Source organism: Salmo salar, chromosome ssa08, assembly GCF_905237065.1.
Source record: "Salmo salar chromosome ssa08, Ssal_v3.1, whole genome shotgun sequence".
NCBI lineage: Eukaryota > Metazoa > Chordata > Actinopteri > Salmoniformes > Salmonidae > Salmo > Salmo salar.
This window is the reverse complement of record NC_059449.1, coordinates 11,650,360-11,677,286: the sequence shown is the minus strand read 5'-3', so window position 1 is coordinate 11,677,286 and position 26,927 is coordinate 11,650,360. Positions and strand designations below refer to the sequence as shown.

Genomic DNA, 26,927 nt, shown 5'->3' with positions numbered 1-26,927 from the left:
TCCAACGCTCCTCCTTTGATGAGGTTTGTATCAGGCATCTTCCTTCACCTCCTGTGACCCATATCAAATGTGTGCTGCTCGCTCTCTCCACCCCTCTCTTTTCCTGGTCGTAGAATCTCTCGGAAAGCCTGTTTGGTAAACAAGTTAACACAGACCGCAGCTGATAGCGGGAGGGCGGGTGGGGGTGGGGTGGGGTGGGGGGGGGGGTGGGGGGGAGGGATGGCGGGAGGAGGGGGGATATCCAGATGTGAATTGTTGTCACCTATACATCCTGGAATAAACTAAAAGCAGCAAAGGATTGAAAAAAAAACGAAAAATCTGTCTGTCTGTCTACATGCATGATTTACATAGTTCCTTGTCACAGTTTCTCCTCTCGTCAAAGCCTGTTTTACTGCATGGTAGTGGAGGTGAGGTGGACACTCCCAACGGCAACATACTTAGCCCAACGGCAACATGCTCAGCTAGGTAGCGTGCTGACAACTCCCCAGCCCTCAGGAGTCCTCTTTCTGCCAGCTAAACCTGCATTACAGATACTGCGTTACGTACATAGTCATGTAACAAGGGAATGAGAAGAGGAAAGGAGTCAAAGTTTATTGTCTGACAGACAACAAAAATACAATTTTCACATATTCTATGATAATAAAGTATGCTATTGTATCATAAATATACTACAGTTATTTGGTAAAATTGTAAAGACATATTGTGCTTTGTGATAAAATGTCCATTTCATAATTGGGTAATAAGAATTTTTTCTTGACTAACTTGCCGAGTTAAATAAATAAAATAAAATAAATACAGCAGTCAATGTGTACCAAGTCTCTCATACTAGTCAAATCAACTGGAGGATTTTATGATGAGGGAAATCCGAAAACTAAACCCTCTTTGTCTACCTTTGTTCACACCTATTAAGTAAGACTACTGGAATCTTGGTTACATCCAACGTAGGCATACAAATAGAGGTCCCATTAAATTACTATTCTAATTCCTAATTCAATGGGCCTACATTTCTACCAATTCCATAGACACATGGGTCTACTTTCTGAATGACTCGATACTCCGACCACTTTAAATTCCTTTGTCTGGGTGGGTGACAGAAGTTCGACGGTATTCCGTGTTGTTCCTCTCAAGCGGACAGGGGCTCGTAGGTGTGGAAGTGGATCCCTTTAGAGCAGGTGATCTTCATCACGGCGCCGTTTAGACCGGTATCAGTTATCAGGCGCAACACTCCCTCTGCGATCAGCGACGGTCTTGGGATAGAGATCGAGAGATAGAGAGATAACAGGCTCGTGTTAGGTAGGGAACACAGTGTCCAGATAGTTCCTCCCTGGTTCATTCGGTTGTCTTCCGCCTGGTGTTTAATGAACACGACCCAGGAAAGAGAGAGGCCATGATCACACATTATCTTTCAATTCCTGAAGGTTTTTTGGATTGAATTGGACTAGCTAACAATTTAGATTGCAAAATGCCCTCATGATTATATCAGAGAATTCCTGAAATATGATGTAACTAAATTCAACAATTTCCTGGCTGAAACAGATACAAGATCAACATTTAAAAAGGCCTCTTTTTGACGCTGTAGCCAACAGATTTATCAAATCGCCTTGCCCAAGGCCAAACAGCTTGGACAAGGTATTGCGAAATACTGTACTTTAAAAGCAGCTGAGCTGGTAAATGTAAGCATTCAAGACTGAAGTGCATTCTGATATAAATAACAAAACTTGGCCTGCATATGATTTTAACACACTTTTTTTCTCAATATTTGTCTTTGCATGTTTCGGATGCATATTGTAGCAAATCATTAATCATTTCAAATAATGTTGACAAAGTTAGTTAAGTCTTTCCTCAGAATACCCCTCAACGTGTGTATCTGTATATCTCTACCGCCATTTGCTTCTGAAGTAGAAAACCTTATCTGATGTCGTCCAAAGCACTCAAAACACAGTGACATAGAGAGGGGACAAGACACAAATACAACAGGAAGCTTCCAAGGCCCCCTCTCTCCTCTCTCCAGATAAGACAGGGAAACTGAGGAGGGATAACAACCTCCATGGCCTCCCACACATGCTATGTGGAGGGAGGATTTAAGGAGGAAATGGACACTGATTAGGGAGGCTTTGCTACTCCAGATACTGTATTACTTGATGTCGTAGAATGGAGTTAGTATTTGGGTTGTTCCGCGGGGCCATGTGGGGAGGGTAAGCTGATTCTAGGTCTGTGCTGACTTGTTTAGGTATAAACAACACTTGTATACATTAATCTGAAGCAGTATCCTATACACACCACATAGGTTTACTGTAAATCTGAGTTATAAAGAACGTGATAGGTAATGAGTGTAAAAGGAGGGAAATGAGGCAACTTCTACACAACATGTATATGAACTCACTGAAGCACCCCGAACTTGTGCACGCTCCTCTTTAAGTCGTCCTTGAACTTGTCAAACTTGCCCATGTTGTCCTCGTGTTCCACGGAGCGCAGGAGAGGGGTGTCCACGAAGGCAGGGCACAGCGTGTTGATCCTCACACCATAGTTCTCCACCTCGGCTGCATCCTGCGTGGGGAGAGGAAAGGAACAGACGTGTCAGGGTGTGTGTGTGTGTGTGTGTGTGTGGTTGTGAAAGGAGCAACGTGTGTATGTGTGTGTTATGTGTGCGTATGTGTGTGTGTGGTATGTGTGTGTGTCTGTGTGTGTGAGATTGAGGAGCACAAACATGTCCGAACACGGTCAAGCGTAATCACCCAAAGCAAAGGAATGTGTCTAGGCCAGTGTTCTCCATGCCTTTCCTGGAGTACCCCCAGCCATTCCACATATCACGTATTCTAGTACAACATCTGATTCAACTGGTCAACTAATCATCAAGCCCTTCATTACTTAAATCAGGTGTACTGGTTTTGGATTACATACTGTATGTCTATTAATGTAGTCCAAAGTTTAGTATTTGTTCCCATATTAATCGCTCATAATGACTACATCAACGATTATCTGTAATCATGGTAATCATGGTAGCAGCCACATTAATGTAGAATTGTTTAGAAACATATTCTATTCTTATTTACAATAAAAGTGACTCCAAAATTATTGGGCACAAAATAATTTGAAACACAACACAAACAAAACAGCAAATGCATCCAACAAATTTTTTGAGTCACAAGCTTAATGTAGTCATTGCGTGCTAGGAATATGGGACCAAAAACTAAACGTATATATTTCTTGTACTTTTACCCCTTTTTCTACCCAATTTCGTGATATCTAATTGGTAGTCTTGTCCCATCGCTACAACTCCCGTATGGACTCGGGAGAGGTGAATGTCGAGAGCCATGCCTCCTTCGAAACACAGCCTGGGATCAAACCCAGTTCTGTAGTGATGCCTCAAGCACTGCGACAAGCCAATTGGTAGGCTATACTTTTTACTACTTTAATACACATAAGTGAATTTGACAGTCTGCACTTTAACCTCCTAGTCATTGATTTAAAATCTAAACTTTTGGAGTGCAGAGCCAAAAGAAGAATAAAGTGTTTACTGTCCCAATAATTACGGAGGGCACTGTATGTGGAACGTCTAGGTGTACTCGAGGAGAGGTTTGGGGGTGTGTGTTTGTTAGAACTCACCGCTATGGCTCTGGAGAAGCCTATCACACCGTGCTTTGTGGCCGTGTACACTGGCTGGTAGGGGGAATGAAGGAAAGCTGAAAAAGAAAGAAAGAAGAATAAACAAAGTTTAGTCATGATAACTCATCAACATACTCCACATGGCACCCATTTAAATCTCAGACATTTTTCATTGACGGCGCTTATCAACAATGCAATCACTCTAAAGGCATTGTTACAGAGGTTACTTGTCCTCTGTGTGTGTGTGTGTGTGTGTGTGTGTGTGTGTGTGTGTGTGTGTGTGTGTGTGTGTGTGTGTGTGTGTGTAATTGCGCTATAGTGGAATCTACCAGTTTTTCTGAGATCTCATATCGCTTGCTAGAAATGAATGAGTACTGTAACTTATTCTCTATTCCTTTCCCATCATGGAAAAATAGGATCCTCCAAGGCAAAATATTTCTCCCTATTTCGCTTAAAACCTCTCTAGGCTAGGCGGGACGAATTCGTCCCACCTACGTAACAGCCACTGCAAGCCTGTGGCGCGATTTTCAAAACGTTAAAAATCCTATTACTTCAATTTCTCAAACATATGACTATTTTACAGCCATTTAAAGACAAGACTCTCGTTAATCTAACCACACTGTCCGATTTCAAAAAGGCTTTACAACGAAAGCAAAACATTAGATTATGTCAGCAGAGTACCAAGCCAGAAATAATCAGACACCCATTTTTCAAGCCAGCATATAATGTCACCAAAACCCAGAAGACAGCTAAATGCAGCACTCACCTTTGATGATCTTCATCAGATGACAACCCTAGGACATTATGTTATACAATACATGCATGTTTTGTTCAATCAAGTTCATATTTATATCAAAAACCAGCTTTTTACATTAGCATGTGACGTTCAGAACTAGCATACCCCCGCAAACTTCCGGGAATTCGCTAACATTTTACTAAATTACTCACGATAAACGTTCACAAAAAGCATAACAATTATTTTAAGAATTATAGATACAGACCTCCTCTATGCACTCGATATGTCCGATTTTAAAATAGCTTTTGGTGAAAGCACATTTTGCAATATTCTAAGTACATAGCCCAGGCATCACGGGCTCGCTATTTAGACACCCGGCAAGTTTAGCACTCACCATAATCATATTTACTATTATAAAAGTTTGATTACCTTTTGTTGTCTTCGTCAGAATGCACACCCAGAACTGCTACTTCAATAACAAATGTTGGTTTGGTCCAAAATAATCCATCGTTATATCCGAATAGCGGCGTTTTGTTCGTATGCGTTCCAGACACTATCCGAAATAGTAAAGAAGTGTCACGCGCATGGCGCAATTCGTGACAATAAAATTCTAAGTATTCCATTACCGTACTTCGAAGCATGTCAACCACTGTTTAAAATCAATTTTTACGACATTTTTCTCGTAGAAAAGCGATAATATTCCGACAGGGAATCTCCTTTTCGGCAAACAGAGGAAAAAATCCCAAAGGCGGGGGCGGTCGGGGTCACGAGCATAAGCCCAGTGTCCCTTGATCGGCCACTTGAGAAAGGCGATAATGTGTTTCAGCCTGGGGCTGGAATGACGACATTCTGTTTTTTCCCGGGCTCTGAGCGCCTATGGACGACGTGGGAAGTGTCACGTTAGAGCAGAGATCCTTAGTAAATGATAGAGATGGAAAAGAAGTTAAAGAAATGGTCAGACAGGCCACTTCCTGTAAAGGAATCTCTCAGGTTTTGACCTGCCATTTGAGTTCTGTTATACTCACAGACACCATTCAAACAGTTTTAGAAAATTTAGGGTGTTTTCTATCCATATGTAATAAGTATATGCATATTCTAGTTACTGGGTAGGAGTGGTAACCAGATTAAATCGGGTATGTTTTTTATCCAGCCGTGTCAATACTGCCCCCTATCCTAAACAGGTTTTAATTCAAACATGAAAAAGCTGTGCGTTTGTGTGTGTTGGGCCGGCCGCCGAGTTCTGTTTAAACCAGAACAATCTCCAGAACCTTACATTTCAGGAGAACTCGCTTTCACCTCCAAATAATGGGCTCAACTTCCTTTTATGGACACATAAAACCTTCACCTTGTGAAGATCAATCATTAGTTTTCCCCTTTAAAAAGAATAGAGCCAGGGCAAACCTTAAGAGAAACCTGTTCTATGGAGTACTGCAGGGACCATTGTTTCTGAAAACTCTCAACACCTTTGTATAAGAGAACAGAAGTGAAATTAGATGGAAAAATCCCTCTGGGAACATAGTCAAATCAAAGGGAATTGAGCTCAAAGAGAATGTTTACATGCATTCTTAAAAAAATGTGTGCTAAGTAGAACCATATAGTGTTCTTCAGTTTTTCTGAACCCTTTTTGGTGCTAGGTAGAACCCTTTGCAGAGGGTCTACCATGTAGGGTTCTTCATAGAACACCTTGTATATGGTTCTACCAATAACCATTTTATTATCTAAAGGTTATTCTTAGAACCCTCTATGAATGGTTCCACCAGCCTTTAAAGTCAAAACTGTCTATCGTAAGGCCACTTGTTGGCGGGCTTAGTTAAACCCTAACACAGTGGTGTTAGGAAACCCTTGGTTTACAGGCCACGTCAGGCCTGCAAGTCACATTATGCTGGCTCGCAAAGTGATGTGTTATTGCTATTGGAATCCAGTCAGAGTTACGATATCCAACAAGTGGAATTGTTTAAATCAACCGCAACCTGCATTCAAAAAATTGCCAGGGTAGGGAAGATTAGATCCTTGACGTAGTCTCAGTATTCAAACTGGAACAACATCTCAGTAACGAATGCAATAAGTCCAACTACTAACAGATTGATTTAGTTAAAACAAAATGTTATTTATCTTTGTGTAGCATAAAATGTATCAACCAATCAATGTACTGTACAGTTGAAGTCGGAAGTTTACATACACTTAGGTTGGAGTCATTAAAACTTGTTTTTCCACCACTCCACAAATTTCTTGTTAACAAACTATAGTTTTGGCAAGTCGGTTAGGACACCTACTTTGTGCATGACACAAGTAATTTTCCAACAATTGTTTTCAGACAGATTATTTTACTTATCATTCACTGTATCACAATTCCAGTGGGTCAGAAGTTTACATACACTAAGTTGACTGTGCCTTTAAACAGCTTGGAAAATTCCAGAAAAATGATGTCATGGCTTTAGAAGCTTCTGATAGGCTAATTGACAACATTTGAGTCAATTGGAGGTGTACCTATGGATGTATTTCAAGGCCTACCTTCACACTCAGTGCCTCTTTGCTTGACATCATGGGAAAATCAAAAGAAATTAGCCAAGGCCTTGGGAGCAATTTCCAAACGCCTGAAGGTACCACGTTCATCTGTACAAACAATAGCACGCAAGTATAAACACCATGGGACCACGCAGCCGACATACCGCTCAGGAAGGAGACGCGTTCTGTCTCCTAGAGATGAACATACTTTGGTGTGAAAAGTGCTAACGAATCCCAGAACAACAGCAAAGGACCTTGTGAAGATACTGGAGGAAACAGGTACAAAAGAATCTATATCCACAGTAAAACGAGTCCTATATTGACATAACCTGAAAGGCCGCTCAGCAAGGAAGAAGCCACTGCTCCAAAACCGCCATATAAAAGCCAGACTACAGTTTGCAACTGCACATGGGGACAAAGATCGTACTTTTTGTAGAAATGTCCTCTGGTCTGATGAAACAAAAATAGAACTGTTTGGCTATAATGACCATCGTTATGTTTGGAGGAAAAAGGGGGAGGCTTGCAAGCCGAAGAACACCATCCCAACCATGAAGCACGGGGGTGGTGCACTTCACAAAATAGATGGCATCATGAATATGGAAAATGATGTGGATATATTGAAGCAACATCTCAAGACATCAGTCAGGAAGTTAAAGCTTGGTCGCACATGGGTCTTCCAAATGGACAATGACCCCAAGCATACTTCCAAAGTTGGGGCAAAATGGCTTAAGGACAACAAAGTCAAGGTATTGGAGTGGCCATCACAAAGCCCTGACCTCAATCCTATAGAAAATGTGTGGGCAGAACTGAAAAAGCATGTGCGAGCTAGGATGCATATAAACCTTATTCAGTTACACCAGCTCTGTCAGGAGGATTGGGACAAAATTCACCCATACTTATTGTGGGAAGCTTGTGGAAGGTTACCAGAAACGTTTGACCCAAGTTAAACAATTCAAAGGTAATGCTACCAAATACTAATTGAGTGCATGTAAACTTCTGACCCACTAGGAATGTGATGAAAGAAATAAAAGCTGAAACGAATCATTCTCTCTACTATTATTCTGAAATTTCACATTCTTAAAATGAACTGACCTAACTGACCTAAAACAGGGAATTTTTACTAGGATTAAATGTCAGGAATTCTGAAAAACAGAGTTTAAATGTATTTGGCTAAGGTGTATGTAAACTTCCGACCTCTACTGTATATGCAAAAACACATTAAAACAAACAATTCTGAAAATCACCCTGCATTAGAGCATGCTGGGAAATATGATAAATGGTTGTACATAGAACCCTTCTTGTCTTCCAAAGAACCCTTTTTGCCTTCCAAAGAATCATAAAAAAATCCTTTCTTCCAAAAAGGGTTCTTCCGATCAAAACGGTTCTTGGTAGTACCAGACCAGTCCACAAAAAAATATTATTTCTAAGAGTGTGTTAAAATGAGTTTAACTATGAGAACTCCCAAACCACCCATGTGTTCCCGCTGAATTTCAGTCCTGCAGGAGAGGGCATAAATATGGTAGCTGGAATTGTATAGGAAACATTGTATAAAGTCTTGACTTCAAATCTTATTGCCACTTCAGCTAAAAACAGTCACAAAAGTGACAAGGAGGAAAGGGATCTATAGGAGCCACAGGTTTCCTGCTGGGACACACAGGAAGCAAAGTATGTGCAATAACATGACACTATGGGGTAATTCATCATAAAACACCATTATCTCGCAGTTTCAGGCATACTTGTACTTCCCCTTATGCCTAAGCAGCTCGAACGGAGTGCTAATATAAAACGTCAGACTGCTCTTCCTTTATTTGGCACTACAGTGAACGATATACTGACTGTCTTAATTGGTTATTACAGTATAATACTGAACCAAATGCTTTCACCCTTTACCCTTGTGGGAATTGGCCTATATGGACAGGGCTACATTGAAATGTTTCATACAGAAGAAATGTGAAAATGCATAACCATTTTAGAAATTGATAGGAAACAGTTAGGAGGTAATCGGAAAATGATTAGACCAAATGTGAGTACACAACAGTTCACTTGACACAAGACTGAATCCAAACATTACACTGTTGATTTTATGTGCATTTTACATTTAGTGTACTTTGCCACTTTTGTTGAAAACGAAATCTGAAAATACTCTGGATACATTCAGTAACATGATAAGACTATTCCTGGAAAATGTGGGGTAGGTGCAACATAAGTCAAACATTACACAGGTTTGAGTGAGAAGACTAACTGCTGTCTCCAAGCGACCACAGACCTCTCCAAAGTGTGCACAGTTCCTAAGCAATTTCAGTGCACTTTTATGGCTCAAAAGAAAAGTCTTCAACTATAAAGGTACTTTTGTGAGCTCTCCTAGCTGTGCCATTGAGGAACAAGCTCACGTGTAGTTGTTTAGTTTGGAACACAGCCCTGCATCCCCACCATAACACAATTGGGTGATTCTGCAACTTCGGGCACTTTGGCCATGCAAGATTTCAGAAATGAAAATATATTGAATAACCATTTTACCAGTATTATAATTGTCTTTGATTTGTCTAGAAATAGTATCTGATAATCGCTGTGATCGTACTATTCAGGAATTTATATATTTTTGTCATTTTTCTCAGACAGCCATTGACAAATGTTATTAAACATACCTTTTAGTTGAAAATGAAATATCATACAATTAATTTATAACACATTTCTTATACATTTGTCTTGCATTGAACATTATTTTAAGTGCTTTTTAAGGTTTTCCTAAAATTAAGAATTCAACAGAACACCTGAATGTTATGAACTTGCCTTTGTGACAGCTGAAAACATTTATTTATCCTAAAAAAAATAAGATATTTCCAGAAGTGGTAATTATTATAATTAGTTTTATCCAGTCGGATAAACACTCCAAACAGCCTACCCGACCACTTGGAGGTGTCTGCTTTGTCCTAAAGCATACCGTTGCCTCATTTTGTATTACATTCCAATGATAAATCTGGGGGGGGGACAAAAATGCAATTTCAGAATGTGGGGGGACATGTGTCCCCCCGTCCCCAGTGAAAGCTGCGCCCCTGAGTTCTCTGCAAAGGCAATATGCACGATGATCTCTTTCCGCAGATTCTCTTTTAATTCTCTCAGTTTGGAGTATCGGTCTCGAATGTTGTACACATGTTTCCGTAACTTCTCTTTCAATCCTTTGGAGAAGTCCTCTATTAGAATATGCAGTGTGCCACACACCTTTTCTTTAACTGCCAAATGTACAGTGAACTTATCTATGTTTCCCTCTTAGTTTTTCCTTTTCTCTCTCTTCAGCTTGTCTGTTCAACCGCAACAAAGTCAGATGTTTGAAGCTCTTTTGCTTGGAAAAGAGAGCCCTCTGTGTACATGCACTCTTTCTTCAGGTTCTCACAGTACAAAGACTCGATAAGGTTCTCATTGTTGCTGCAGCTGATCACTTTGTGATACTGTAGTTTGTCCGCCATGACTGGAGGTTGGCGTGGGTTTTGCAGAGGCATGTGTCCCTGTTCTGGACTGTTGGCTTAACAACCCAAAAAGGACATCTTTTGCAGAATTCATAGTAGGACATTTAAATCTCTGAATATTCCCTCTTAAAATTCTGATAAAGGTTCTAAATTATGCCATTCAGGAAGTGCTTCTGCTTTTTTTCTTGCATGTCCTTTTCCCCCTGTTGTTGCTCTACTGTTGACATCACGTTGATAGAATCTAGTGATTTTCTCTTCTGTGGCTGTGCTAATTATGTTACACTGCTTTTTCCTGGAGTATTGAAGGCTTGTTGGCCTGTTTTCATTTGTCCTCATTGCTTTTGCTGAAAATCCAAATTCACTGTTTGCGGCTTTGACCAGGCCATACTTTCTCAGGATGTTGCCTCTGAGCATTTTTTTAAGCCACTTGTTTGTTCTTGGCACTGCGCATTTAAAAAAAATACTTTTGCTTTAACTCTGCAATGATGGTATTTTGAAACAATAAAATCCTTCTCAAGTTCTTCGGAGTTCCCTTCATTTCCTGTTTTGTCTTTGGGGAATCTTGTCTCTCCATTTTCTTCATCAGTTGATCGTACGTATTTTTAGTATTTCTCAGTTTCCCGTTAAGCTTGCATGACATTTGTATCAGGGCGTGCATCAGGGGAAGCTAAGTTAGGGGTAGGTATGATGGCCTCATGTTCTGGCTGCAAGTCATCTGGTGACTGAGGTGTTGTGTTGCCTGATAGGTAGGTCTCCATTGTAACTGTTCTCTTTAAAGTCTGTCTTCTATTCCGTTGGTTACATTTCCATTGCCATCTCTTGCTCCTTTGTTCTCGCTTTGTAAGCTCAGAGATAGATTTCACTTATCCCTTCTCTTTTTTCTTCCAGTATCTCTCCCTGTCTTTTTGCAGATGTTCCTGGTATGTCTGTGACCTCTGTGCTGTTCTATGTGACATCTTCTAAAAACAAAGAAAAATACTACTCAAGTTTTCCAATTGTGCACAACTTGGAGCGTCTAAATTATACCACAAATTAAAGAAATTATAGCCTGTTTGGAAATGACTGACAATAAAAATATTCTCTACACAAGTAATATTTACCTAGGTTTTTCTTCAACTTCTGGAACAACTGTCTACTGCAGCCATGTGCTTCAGTGTCACAATAAGTTTCCATGGTAACTAAGTTAACTTCTCTTGACAAAACTTTATTAAATGAGGAATTTGCCCTCAGTGGTAGAAATGACACCACTACCAAAGGACAGGTATATTTTGTGTAAATAACAATATAAAGGGCATACTCACAATACATATGATTTAGATTTTATTTAACTGACTCTTCCTCTAGAAGATAACATTACATAATGTGTAATTATTCATGTTTTCTCATCGAAAAACATAGTGGAAGCTCAAAAGTCTGGGTCAGGGACAAGGGCAAAACAGTGAAATTGAGGTATAAAATGCATCTGAAAAGTAGCTAAAATACTAGATAGAGAGGTGTTAAAAAAATCTGGGGTGATGGTAGTCTGAACTTAACATATAAAGAAAAAAAACATATTTTTTTAAAATAAAATCACAAAAATTGACCCTGAGGACATAGAAGTTCCTGTAGTTACAGAATCACCCAATTACTGTTGTTGTTTACGCAATCCAAAAACGGTCGCAATCAGGGTCAGGTGGGCTTGATCTGAACGCTTGTTCCATTGTCAACATAACTAGCTGTTATAAAATACCATCTTACAATGTTAGGCTTTCACAAGGAAATTCAGAAAAACAGATCGGAATTTAGGTGCATTCAGGTGGTGTGATGCAGCAATTTTTTCCTCACAATAAACAAACATAGGCTTATTCTGTTCAGAAGACCCCAGGATATGACAACATTAACTGTACATCAAACATAGTGATCATAAACATTGATTTGGAAATGTGAAGTGCACATTTGGACTCACAGGTGTTTGGCTTGCTTGTATGACATCAAAGCGGTATTTATTATAATCCTCAACATCTCATCTTTCAAAATACATCCAGTCCTCTTCATTTACAGCAGTTCTCACCTGGACAACAAAAAATGTGAAAAAGTTGGCCAATTACTGGAAGGGATGGCGGCAACTTGTTGTTGCGAGCGGTGCTGAAGTTCAGAATGGCTGTCAATAAAAATCCATACAATGCTGTGAAGCGCAGAGCCAGAACCCTTACTGAAGCAGCCACTACGCTCCAATTTAGGCGCTTAATATTGCCCAAATCTGCCATTTACAACTCGTATACAGGTACGAGTGTAAAGGGCTACATTATTTAAAATATATTTTACAAACTTTTTAACATATTTTTCCTGACTTTCCCAACTCACTCTGCTTGCTGTATAATCTGCAGTTCTGTCTATTGTGTCTTTGACTTGGTACTGTGTTGCTTTTGTTGTCCTTTTTAAATGTACACATCTTCTCGCCTGGGGCGTTTTATTCTCAGCAATGACGTCATATATATTGTTGGGTATGTTCACCTTCAGAGTCTTGAATGATGCATAACAAAACACATCTAGTATGATTAATGACAGTCTATAATTACACTGTACGGTTTCTGGGGAGGTCTAGAGTCACCAAGAACACAACATGATAAAATCCCACACCACATACAAAATGCTAAGCTAGGGACCCTGGGACTAAACACCTCCCTCTGCGGCTGGGTCCTGGACTTCCTGACGGGCCGCCCCCAGGTGGTAGGGGTGGGCAGCAGCGGGTCTGCCACTCTGATCCTCAATAAGGGGGCCCCTCAGGGGGTACCTGCTTGGTCCCCTCCTGTACTCCCTGTTCACCCACGACTGCATGGCCAAGCACGACTCCAATACCATCATTAAATTGGGGCGGCAGGTAGCCTAGTGGTTAGAGTGTTGGATTTGTAACCGATAGGTTGCAAGATCGAATCCCTGAGCTGACAATCTGTCAAATCTGTCATTCTGCCCCTCAACTGCCCCTCAAGGCAGTTAACCCACTGTTCCTGGGCCGTCGTTGAAAATAAGAATTTGTTCGTAACTGACTTGCCTAGTTAAATAAAGGTTAAAGGTTGTGCTGACACAATGGTGGTGGGCCTGACCACTGACGATGATGGGTCAGCCTATAGGGAGGAGGTCAGAGACATGGCGTTGTGGTGCCAGGACGACAACCTCTCTCTCAATGTTATCAAGATGGGAGATAATTGTGGACTGCAGGAAGAGGAGGGCCGAGCACGCCCCCATTATCATTGACAGGGCTGTTGCATTGCTGCCTGGTATGGAAACTGCTTGGCATCTGACCTCAAGGCGCTACAGAGGGTGGTGCGTGTGGTCCAGTACATCACTGGGGCCAAGTTTCCTGCCATCCAGGGCTTCTATACCAGGCGGTATCAGAGGAAGGCCCTAAAAATTGCCAAAGCCTCCAGCCACCCTAGTCATAGACTGTTCTCTCTGCTACCGCACGGCAAGTGGTACCGGAGCGCCAAGTCTAGGTCCAAAAGGCTCCTTAACAGCTTCTACCCCCAAGCCATAAGGCTGCTGAACAGCTAATATCAACTGACACCCTTTGTACATTTCAGGTTAGGCTCCTCTTACCACACATCATGAAGAACAGGGTGAACCAAAACAATGATTTACATCAAACATACCGCAATCCAATATAGGAGCTGTCAGTCAGTCAGTTCGTCAATCAGTCAGTCATTGCATAACTTGCCAGTGAAGTAAGAAGCCTGTACCGAACACTACAGTGGGTCCACCTACATTCCAAAGTTCCTTGTCCCATTAGAGGCAGCTGCCATTTAAAGTGGGGCCTGTGAGCGCCTGCAGCTTTTGCTGCGGTTGTACATCAAGCAGCATCTTGCCAACCGTTTCTTCTCAATGGTAAAGAAAACAAACTGATGTCATGTCAGCGCTGTTTTGGCTTTGGGGTAGAGATAATGTGTGATGCTGTTGTCCATTGTAGCTAGCCTATCTAACAGTTCTATCACTGTTACATAATCACGGTTAGAGTGATTAAAACAATATTTAGCATATTTATTTATTTTCCCTTTCTGTAATACATTTCCAGTGTTCTATTTATGACACCCAAGGTGCACGTTGATGGTCACTAGGCTTTATACGGAATGTTATGGATTATGCTCCTTTCGGTTGATAGTGATTGACGTCAGACTGGAGGTACAAGGACACACTGACAAAAGCTGACAAAAGCCGCTTCCTTTGTTTTGAACTGGCGAGCCTCTCGGGCTGGTGTTTACAGAACATTTGGTGATGTCTGATTTAGAATATAAAGGGCCTGTCTCCAAGAGGCCAGTTAGACATGATGTCTACTTCTGTGCAGGAGGTGTCTCCCTGTTGGAACTTGTAATAAACCAGCTTTTATTTCTCAATTCTCTTTTCTTTAGTCCATCTGGAAATTCCGAAGAGGATGAGACCTTAAGGTTTTCAGCCATGTTCGTTTAGCGAAGCTTCAGAATCAGCTCTCTGGAGGTGAGTCAATTGTGTTAACCCCTCTGTGGTGGAGACTTTTCTGGCTTCTCTCACCAAGAGGTATTTCTGAAATTTGATGAATGAGCCTCGTTGTCAATTAATGATCTTGGTTTTGTTGTAATCGAGTTGGTTAAAAGTCCGTGGGTAAAAGTCGCTCCTCCAGTCAGCTGTGTGGTTTGTGTGCTGCAAAACAATGAATTTGGGAAGGGTGTGCCTGGTTCGACCCGGGTGGGGTTCTGAGTACGTGAGTGCTCTGTGAATATCGATAATAACCAATTTAAAACCTCAAGTGGCATCTGCCTCGGCAGTGTTGTCCTGGTGGGAAAGTAACCAATCGGTTTCAAATAGCACACAATTGGGAGAGCCCTCTGGGACCAGGGATTAGCAGCATCTGGTCTTTTTTAGATAATGCTAGCAAAGGATACAGTGCTACTGTGTAGCAGGGTTGTTATTTTGGACAAGTAGGGCATAACCTCTCATGGGTAGAGCCTGTGTGGAGTGTTCATTTGCTTGTTTGGTACAGTTGGTACCTCAGTTTGTGGTTGTGTCAGAGTGCAGGCCCAGTCACCGTTGGTGAACTATATGGTTCACTTACATTTTAGTCATTTAGCAGACACTTTTATCCAAAGCAACTTACAGTAGTGAATGCATACATTTCATACATTTTTTTTCTCCATACTGGTCCCCCGTGGGAATCAAACCCACAACCCTGGCATTGCAAACACCATGCTCTACCAACTGAGCCACACGGGACCATGCCTGTGTCTGGTCCATTACGGATCCTGTTGTCACGTTTTAGGGTGTTGGTTCACTTTGTGACTGACTGTATTCCCCCCCCAAATCTAGACTGGAGTTGTTTACCAAGACGACACTAAATGTTCCTGAGTGGCCTAGTTTCAGTTTTGACTTAAATCTACTTGAAAGTCTATGGCAAGACTTGAAATGGCTGTCTAGCAAAGATCAACAACAAAGTTGAGAGAGCTTGAAGAATGTGAAAAATAATAATGGGCAAATGTTGCACAATTCAGGTGTGCAAAGCTCTTGGAAATTACCCAGAAAGACTCACAGCTGTAATCTCTGCCAAAGGTGATTCTAACATGTATTGTCAGAATCACCACTTTGACATTAGAGTATTTACCACTTTGACATTAGAGTATTTACCACTTTGACATTAGAGTATTTACCACTTTGACATTAAAGTATTTACCACTTTGACATTAAAGTATTTTGTGTAGATCGTTGACCAAAAATTATAATTAAATACATTTTAATCCCACTTTGTAACAACAAAATGTGGAAAAGGTCAAGGGGTGTGAACACTTTCTGAAGGCACTGTATCGGAATCACCCACAGGCATGGTTGGGGAATGTCTTGTTTTGGTTAGTAGCATAACTTTCACTTATCTGCTAGCGACAGCACTGAGGAATAGCATCTACAAGTAGCGTAATGATAGAATATGATGTTACCAGGTGCACAGGGATGTGTTTACGCATCTCTAAAATATTTGGATGATCTTGGACATGCACAGAGTTGTACCTCAGTATAACCACGTGGTTGTAAACTGGTTGAAATGACGTCATGTCAACCAGCTTTGCCTGTTGTGCTGGGACAACTTGAATCGGAAGCTTCTCTCTCCCTCTCGAAACTATTATGCAATGAGTAATGAACGAGGAACGAAAGAGAAAGAAACGAAAAAGAGAAAGAAGTTGCGAAGACAGGGGGAAAAAAACTAAAAAACATCACAGGAAGAAATGGGGTGGCAGGTAGCCTAGTGGTTTGAGCGTTGGACTAGTAACCGAAAGGCTGCAAGATTGAATCCCCGAGCTGACAAGGTAAAAAATCTGTCGTTCTGCCCATGAACAAGGCAGTTAACCCAGTGTTCCTAGGCCGTCATTGAAAATAAGAATTTGTTCTTAACTGTCTTGCCTAGTTAAATAATGGTTAAATAAAAAATATTCAGTTTAAAATCTGCCTCAGCAGGACAATGATTAACCTCCAGTCTCCAGTTAGGACAGTTGTCAGTCAGAAGTTCAGTTGGAGTTTGAATTCCAGCCCAGGATCTAAACAACCTACATGGAATTATTTCACAACTCTCTCTTTAGTTGCTCAGTCTATGAGTTTGGGGATTAGGTCCAAACAACCACAAAATCCTGTCATCCAACATCATCTATCATCCAACACAGCCACAGAACAATATTTCACCAGAACCTCATGATCGACATCTGGGAGATTCTTGGCCCACGGTTGTAAACTGCGCCGGGTGATATTTCCTCCTTCTCTCTGCCGGCAAACCTTAGGAGGAATCTAACTTGGAGTTGACTGTGCTATTGTTTACCATGCAGGGTCTCAAATGTAGAGATGAGGGGATAGATATACAGTGTCAATGTAAAGTGTGTGACTGAATAGAGTCACATGGAATATTTAGCAGAGAATCAACTTAATACTAAACGGTTTGTGAATTGGCTGAGGGAGAATGGAGTTCAGGCATATCTGTGTCAAAGTGCAGACAGAGAGAGAGACATAGAGAGAAAGAGAGAGAGACAGACAGACAGACAGAGACAGAGAGACAGTTGGTGATAAAGAGGGAGGGAGAGAGAAAGAGAGAGAAGAGAAAGAGAAAAGAGAAAAGAGAGAGAGAGACAACATAAAACACCAAATAAAAAGGAAGCGATTCCCAAACCTTCCATAACAAAGCCATCACCTACAGAGAGATGAACCTGGAGAAGAGTCCTCAAAGAAAGTTGGTCCTGGGGCTCTGTTCACAAACTGACCCCAGAAAGCCCCAGGCCAGCGACACAATTAGACCCAACCAAATCATGAGGAAATAAAAAGATAATTACTTGACCCATTGGAAAGAATTTACAAGCATTACGCTACACTAACATCTGCTAACCATGTGTATGTGACCAATAAAATGTGATTTGATTTGAATTAACAAAAAACAGAGCCAACTAGAATGCTATTTGGCCCTAAACAGAGAGTACACTTGGGCAGAATACATGACCACTGTAACTGACACAAAATTAGAAAAGCTTTGACTATGTACAGATTCACTGAGCATTTCCTTGCTTTTGAGAAAGGCCGCCATAGGCAGACCTTGCTCTCAAGAGAAGACAGGCTATGTGCACACTGCCCACAAAATGAGGTGGAAACTGAGCTGCACTTCCTAACCTCCTGCCAAATGTGTGACCATATTAGAGACACATATTTCCACAAATTCCAAAACAAATCCAATTTTGATAAACTCCCATATCTATTGGGTGAAATACCACAGTGTGCCATCACAGCAGCAAGATTTGTGACCTGTTGACACAAGAAAAGGGCAACCAGTGAAGAACAAACACCATTGTAAATACAACCCATATTTACTTTCCCTTTTGTACTTTAACTATTTGCACATTGTTACAACACTGTATATAGACATAATATGACATTTAGAATTATCTCTATACCTTTGGAACTTTTGTGAGTGTAATGTTTTCATTTTATATTATCCATTTCACTTGCTTTGGCAATGTAAACATGTTTCCCATACCAATAAACCCTTTTGAATTTAGAGAGCGAGAGAAAGAGAGAGAGAGAAAGAGAGAAAAGTCACCATCCTCCAGTTTATATACGGTTCTACCTTAATCAAACACAAGCAACTATGTTTGCAGCACTGATGTTCACATTCCAAAGGCCTCCCAAAGATACAGTCTGTTTTCTGATCAAAGGATTATAATTTCTTAGAGTTCGCACTGGAGATTTCAAGCACAACATTCTCCAGTTGTATTTACAACTGTTTTATTACTGAAACTTAATGTATTACCTATGTTATTGTCAGTATTGTAGTATTTCAACAAGCAGACCCAGGGACCCGCTCTACCTTTTGGGGCATTAGTGAGATTTAGTTAATTTATTATTTTTATTTTTTATTTAACTAGGCAAGTCAGTTAAAAACAAATTCTTATTTACAATAACAGCCTACCGGGGAACAGTGGGTTAACTGTTCAGGGGCAGAACGACAGGTTTGGGGATTCAATCCAGCAACCTCTCGGTTACTGGCCCAACGCTCTAACCACTAGGCTACCTGCCGCCCCAAGTTGGGCCCCCCGGGCAAACCATTTTAGTGGCCCCTGTGATAGAAACATAACGTCTTTACCTGATTTATTTGATATGAATGGTTAACAATTAATATTTAACTAATAGTAAGATATTATGTCCTACTAATGCTGTGTTTTTATGATCTCCACTCTAGTTCCCTGTAGCTAATCTTGGCATATGGTCACTAGAGATGGCTTGAGCTGACAAATAAGTTAAACACTGCATTACATCGACAAGAATGCGTTTTACTAGAGATAGCTTAAGAGTATAACAATCCCTCATTGTCTCAAAATCATCCTTGCATTTGGGAAACTAAGCCAAGGTGGGGTTAAGACAACAACCCCGTGCAGATAACGACCGGATGAACCCTTATGACGCTCCTTGGTCTGCAAGGGCCATGACTAAGCCTTCTGAACCAGCCATGACTAAGCATTCTGAACCAGCCATGACTAAGCATTCTGAACCAGCCATGACTAAGCATTCTGAACCAGCCATGACTAAGCATTCTTAGTGTCAGCTATATAAAGAACTCTGCATTTACATTTTAGTCATTTAGCAGACGCTCTTATCCAGAGCGACTTACAGTAGTGAATGCATACATTTCATGTACTGGCCCCCCGTGGGAATCGAACCCACAACCCTGGCGTTGCACACACCATGCTGGCGTTGCAAACACCATGCTCTACCAACTGAGCCACAGAGCCTAGAAATTACGAAGTTTCTCTCACTTGATTAGAATATTCCACGACCCCCCCCACCCCGACAGCGGAGAGAAAAATTTACGTTTGAAAGTAAATTTCCTGCAATTCTACCATTTTTCCATGACTTATGCCATGTAAATAATATATGAGTGAGAGTGACCAACAAAATCAATGGGGGCCACCTGGAGGTCAGGGGCCCTGGGCACGACCCCAGCATTCCCGGTTGGTATTCGGTCATGATTACTACAAGTTTAGATAGCTGGCTAGACTAACTTACCAATCCATTTTTATTTTGCTGACATGGCTAATTGAGTGACTGTCAGTGACGGACATAACAAGAGACAAATTGCTGATGCATAACCAAATTTCGAACTTGCACCTTATATATTCTACTATTCTAACTCTTAACAGTAAGTTGAGAGTACATTTTTTTTTAAATAAACACAGATAGATCATTCTTTTTGGGGGGAGCATAAGCTTATGTCACTTATGCCTGGAAGTGGCCCTGCGCAGACCAATGATAATAGATACAATTATGTTGAAATTAGACAAGAGCACTTGACTCAAGTCCACGAGTACTATTGCACAAACTGTGGATCTTGGCACAGAAGTCACAACACCACATGACCACCACAGCCCAGTGAGAGGCTTGGCCACCTGTCTGGACTCTGCACTCTGTCGGCAGACATGTTAGCTCCCTGTGACCGCGTGTTCAAGAACCCAGAGGGGTCACGGGAAGGGAAATCTCTGCTGCTTACCAGACCAGGGGTCTCATTTATCAACCATGCATAGGCACAAATCTGTGTGGAAACCATGCGTTGAAAAACGTTCACGCAGTGTGAAATTGATCAATATGAACGTTTGCTTGAGAGTGTGCGTAAGTGTACACACAGCCATGACCATGCGTACGCACAGGACCAAGTGGTGGATTAAGGAAACTGCTTGTCAAGCGTAGAATGGGGAAAATATGCTGAAATTGTGAGAGTAATAATTAAATCATTTTTCAATTTTGATTGTATTTCCATTGGGAATTCATGAAACATCGCTTGGCAAACTATATAATTTGACCACATAAGTGCATTTGTTACAATAATGATCAATATAAAGTACAGTAATTTGTTTAAATGAGAGGTACGTGTCAAAGTGAAACCATTGTTGACATACTATAAGATTGAGATAATGGGAAATTGCATGAGAGACGGCTAACCTTGCTCTGTTGAAAGATTTGGCACACGCTGCATTTTGCAGAGAGCGAGTTTTTAGAGACAGGTGGCACATTTTCTGCATTAAGTACAGATTGGCTCATCAGATATCGTTTCCTAAAAAACAATCGTATAGGATTTTTGAGAAGATTTAAGATGTACTTTAAAAAGGCAAATGCATACCATTCCGGTGCACATCCAAGTGCTATCCACCCTTTGGTTTTCGGCAACGGACACTTTTCAGTGGGGGCTTGCCGATCACAGCCCTCCATGAGCCAATATTTTCGATGCAATCATCAGCAAAACAAACATTAAAGCATACAATTTCCATGCACCATCTCACAACAGGTGGGTTCCCAAACATGAATGGAGCAATAGACGGCACCCACATCAGCATAACATCATCATCCTAAACGATTTCAACTATGTGAACAGAAATGGATGTATGGCTGGATGGATGGCTTATTGGCAAGTGTTGCCTGCTCATTTGAAGTATATTTGCCATTGCTAAGGCAACTTGAATTGTCCCAATGGTCCTCTTTTGGTAGTTGTTTTTATTTTTATTGGTCAGGTCACAACTGAGTGAGCCAAATAAAACCTTCTGGTTGTACTCAATCTGACACTAGCACCTCTATTTTAGTCACGGAAATGTTTTTTTTTGGTTGCACCGTTGTATTTCATGGTACGGAGTTGTAAATCCCCCTAGGGCTTTAAAGGGAGGATTTTGACCATATATGGTTAATTAGGGACGTTTCAAAATGCAAACAGCCAAGGTTGTGCTACAGTACTGAGGCTGAGAACAATTGGTATTTACCAGTGGTTATCTCCTACCAGTGTGGGTATGACGCTTGTAGAATTGTTTGATAAATCACCATTTTTCTATGAGTACCACCATTCTAAAATCCGTTTGTTAGTCCAAACCCCACCCAGCTGGTACTCAAGGCAGACTTGAGAAAACGCAGAAAGCATTTGAAAGATTTTGAATAGCATGTGAACCCAGGTGTGCTGCTTATATGAAAACAGATTTAGTGACACTTGACTGAGTCTCACAGTCAGTGGGCTGTCTGTCATGGCATTACTGTCTCCATTCCAACAAATCTCTCCCAATCCAACACAGCCCACCACACACCAAATTGACCCCCCCCCCACCACTTCCTTGTCAGTTTAATGATTTTACTGCCGGATCAAGATGTAAGTCATTGAACCACAGACAGACATTCAGACAATTCTTGCACAAAGTGGTTGCGCTAGCTGACCTGGATTGCACTAATAACATGCTTTCTCAATCTCCACATGCCGCTGTGGAGAAAGATTGAAAAATGAGAAGTGCCGTAGTTGTTAGCTTGCCGACTGAGGCGATAGAACAGCCTTAACCTACCCCACTAAGCAAATAGTAGACGCACACAGCAATGCTTGTTGTCCACTGTGAAAACAACATCAAACTCTAATCTATCAAGCGGTAATGTTGCAATGTTTGCCTTACACCTGTGTTGTGTTGTGTTATGGTACACTGTGTAACCATATTGTACCAAAACAAAGGCCAGGGAATTTCAACATTAACAGTGAATGAAGTCAATGTGGTTCTTTATAGCTGATGACCTGTGACATATTCCATTGCATAGGGGTTGCTCACATCAGCTGAAAGCAACTGCATTGCCAAAGACATAGCTAGTCATTCCCACATCCACATCCACCAATGTTTCCCTTTTTCTTATGTCTGTGAAGGCGTCAATGTATTGAAGTGCAGCGTACAGTACAAAGCAACCGCTTGAGAAGGCTTCCGTGTATTGACGTGCAGCGTGGAGTACATAAGGTACTGATGCATGTATGGAGCAGCCTTACCTGCCATGGATGAGACATTGATGATGACTCCTCCTTCTTTTCCATACTCTTTGCTCATATGATCCAGGGCCAGGTAAGTTCCCTTGATGACTGATGTCTATGGAGAGAAACAAGAGGGCTTGAGTTTCAATATCCGACACATACAACAGTCACACTGTATTGCTCTTATTCAGACTGTGGTAGAACTCTTCGCTGATGTCATGTAATGTAAACTAGGCTAAACTACAGCATCATGTAATATAATGTGAACTAGGCTGAACTACAGCATCATGTAATATAATGTGAACTAGGCTGAACTACAGCATCATGTAATATAATCTAGGCTAAACTACAGCATCATGTAATATAATCTAGGCTAAACTACAGCATCATGTAATATAATGTAAACTAGGCTAAACTACAGCATCATGTAATATACTGCTCAAAAAAATAAATGGAACACTTAAACAACACATCCTAGATCTGAATGAAAGAAATAATCTTATTAAATACTTTTTTCTTTATATACTTGAATGTGCTGACAACAAAATCACACAAAAATAATCAATGGAAATCCAATTTATCAACCCATGGAGGTCTGGATTTGGAGTCACACTCAAAATTAAAGTGGAAAACCACACTATAGGCTGATCGAACTTTGATGTAATGTCCTTAAAACAAGTCAAAATGACGCTCAGTAGTGTGTGTGGCCTCCACGTGCCTGTATGACCTCCCTACAATGCCTGGGCATGCTCCTGATGAGGTGGCGGATGGTCTCCTGAGGGATCTCCTCCCAGACCTGGACTAAAACATCCGCCAACTCCTGGACAGTCTGTGGTGCAACGTGGCGTTGGTGGATGGAGCGAGACATGATGTCCCAGATGTGCTCAATTGGATTCAGGTCTGGGGAACGGGCGGGCCAGTCCATAGCATCAATGCCTCCCTCTTGCAGGAACTGCTGACACACTCCAGCCACATGAGGTCTAGCATTGTCTTGCATTAGGAGGAACCCAGGGCCAACCGCACCAGCATATGGTCTCACAAGGGGTCTGAGGATCTCATCTCGGTACCTAATGGCAGTCAGGCTACCTCTGGCGAGCACATGGAGGGCTGTGCGGCCCACCAAAGAAATGCCACCCCACACCATGACTGACCCACCGCCAAACCGGTCATGCTGGAGGATGTTGCAGGCAGCAGAACGTTCTCCACGGCGTCTCCAGACTCTGTCACGTCTGTCACGTGCTCAGTGTGAACCTGCTTTCATCTGTGAAGAGCACAGGGCGCCAGTGGCGAATTTGCCAATCTTGGTGTTCTCTGGCAAATGCCAAACGTCCTGCACGGTGTTGGGCTGTAAGCACAACCCCCACCTGTGGACGTCGGGCCCTCATACCACCCTCATGGAGTCTGTTTCTGACCGTTTGAGCAGACACATGCACATTTGTGGCCTGCTGGAGGTCATTTTGCAGGGCTCTGGCAGTGCTTCTCCTGCTCCTCCTTGCACAAAGGCGGAGGTAGCGGTCATGCTGCTGGGTTGTTGCCCTCCTACGGCCTCCTCCACGTCTCCTGATGTACTGGCCTGTCTCCTGGTAGCGCCTCCATGGTCTGGACACTACGCTGACAGACACAGCAAACCTTCTTGCCACAGCTCGCATTGATGTGCCATCCTGGATGAGCTGCACTACCTGAGCCACTTGTGTGGGTTGTAGACTCCGTCTCAGGCTACCACTAGAGTGAAAGCACCGCCAGCATTCAAAAGTGACCAAAACATCAGCCAGGAAGCATAGGAACTGAGAAGTGGTCTGTGGTCCCCACCTGCAGAACCACTCCTTTATTGGGGGATGTCTTGCTAATTGCCTATAATTTCCACCTGTTGTCTATTCCATTTGCACAACAGCATGTGAAATTTATTGTCAATCAGTGTTGCTTCCTAAGTGGACAGTTTGATTTCACAGAAGTGTGATTGACTTGGAGTTACATTGTGTTGTTTAAGTGTTCCCTTTATTTTTTTGAGCAGTGTATAATGTAAACTAGGCTAAACTACAGCATCATGTAATATAATCTAGGCTAAACTACAGCATCATGTAATATAATCTAGGCTAAACTACAGCATCATGTAAGATTGATTTTGCAGTTAGTCAAGTAGCAGATTGTTTTGGAAAAATAGATTTTCACAAACTATTTCAATTACAAGACATTCAAAGACAAAAATACATTCAATCTAACATTTACTGGAGTTAGTCACACACACACACACACACACACACACACACACACACACACACACACACACACACACACACACACACCCCTCTTACCAGATTTACTTCAATGGTCTTCTCCCAGTCCTTCTCATTGTTGATGCCAGCATTGTTGACAACAATGTCCAATCTTCCAAACCGGTCAACTGTACTTTGAAAAGCATCTGCAATATGAAAGAAGAGTCCAACACTTGATTAACTATAGAACTATAGATGAACCCCTACAAGAAGAACACTACCAGTCCATAAGAGATGGACATTTGTCAAGAACATTGCGTCTTTATTTACATCTAAACTATCATTTCGGTTCTATATCAAAGAAGAACATCTAGCTCTTAGATTGATTATACAGGCTGTATTTACTACAAGAACACTGCATCTTTGTCTATCTAAGCAAACAAGTACATCCAAACAATTATCTAAGCCACAAAAACTGCAGTATAACAGGTATTCACCAGCACCTGCCTTTCAGCAGAAAACATTCCACAAGAAAACCTTCAATTAAAAAGATGATATAATTATAATCACCTTAACCAAGCTAGGAACAACAAGTCAAGTATGTTGCTTGACTTTAACAACAAATGTCTAACAAATGTCCAGTTTTACAAGACTAAATAGACTGTGTCGACGTTTAAGTTTCAGTCGTGCACTGACATTGTTCAGTGTTGGTTGAATGGACTCTTATAAGCGCAGATATTTAGGTAAGGCTACATCCAAGAACATTCCAATGTCTTTTGCCTGGGGCGTTTTGGAAATCATGTCAAAAGTAACTAATTCATTTCCACACAATGAAAGTCTGTTTCAGAGGTGAATGATGTCTTAAAATAGGTAGGCCTAAGGCCTAAAGGTGATCGAAAATGAGAATATTCAGAATTCTAAACCACTGCGCAGCATGAAATAAAATAGACTATTATGCATTTAGGCAAAATGCTAAAGTTAGACTAGGCATATAGCTATACTTAAAAAAAACTAGGTTAGGCTAATAACTATAATAACCTCTAAAGAAAAAATAGCAGTACCCTAGTAAAGTTGCAATTACCTTTGCCTTGTCACTGTTACCATGGTTACCCCATGGACACAACAGTATCTTCTTTACAAGCCAGAATGTAAAATAAAATTAGATGTACATTTACTTTACCGGTTGTCCATACTGTTGGTCCTTTTTACAGTACGGAAGTGGCGATAAAATGTCCATAGGAATGTATAATCAAACCAACTTTTCAAACCGCTGGTAGTGGGTTCAAATGTTTATCACCCGAAACATGCTCACACGATGTAAATACATGCACGCGATGTATGCATACTTTCCGAGCTCGTACACGTGTTTATATTGTTTCGTGCATGTGCCAGGTGATAAAAAGCAGTGCCAGCGCTTAGAGCTTGTGAGAGGAAATGTTCCAAACTAATGAATTGCATTCATCTCAAGACTATGAACCAGAAGTATCACAGTTTTATTGTCAGGCAACCATTACCTTTAAGTTTCAATCTGTCCGTCACGTCACACTGAATGAAAATGCAGTTCCCATCTCCAAACTCTCCATCTAAAATCTTCTTGCATTCCTCTCCGACACTTTCATTCAAGTCAACAAGTGCAACCTGCGGGTATAAAGTCAGAACATCTACAAAACTATGTCCAAATATTTAAAGAGGTTCTTGTGCAACACAGTTGGTTTTGGCTCCATACAACCACGATAGGTTGGTACAAGCGCCGCGCGTAAAATGCGTAAAGTAACCAAAACCACCGTCCATTTACGGTCGACAATAGGCTAATAACTTTATATATAAACACCAACCTTTGCTTCATTCTTCAGAAGGCTTTCTGCGACGGCTCTACCGATACCTTGCGCTCCGCCCGTAACTAGAGCCACTTTACCTCGCAGAGTCATCTTTTACGCTTCATCTGGCTGCGACACGCAGCGCTGCTTTATGTAGGCTCCTATATCATCGGGTACATTAGTTGTCAGGAAAGGGGCGTGTGGTGTATGTAGCGCTAAATAAACACACAGCGGATAATTACGACGTCTCGTCTTTCACCTTTTTCATATTCCAAACCGACCTCCTAATGAGATAGGCCTACAGTAGAA

At 41.4% G+C, this 26,927-nt stretch overlaps 1 protein-coding gene across 1 annotated transcript; it reads right to left on the bottom strand.

Moving 5' to 3' along the window:
* Positions 1 to 566: 566 nt before the first annotated feature.
* LOC106610167 (15-hydroxyprostaglandin dehydrogenase [NAD(+)]) lies at positions 567 to 26,927 on the bottom strand. Its single transcript, XM_014209349.2, has 7 exons — positions 26,637 to 26,927; positions 26,316 to 26,439; positions 24,901 to 25,007; positions 22,607 to 22,703; positions 3,607 to 3,683; positions 2,384 to 2,547; positions 567 to 1,247 (listed from the first exon to the last, which is right to left on the bottom strand). Exons 1-7 carry the CDS (start codon positions 26,727 to 26,729, stop codon positions 1,124 to 1,126), a joined length of 786 nt encoding a protein of 261 aa, XP_014064824.1. The 5' UTR covers positions 26,730 to 26,927; the 3' UTR covers positions 567 to 1,123.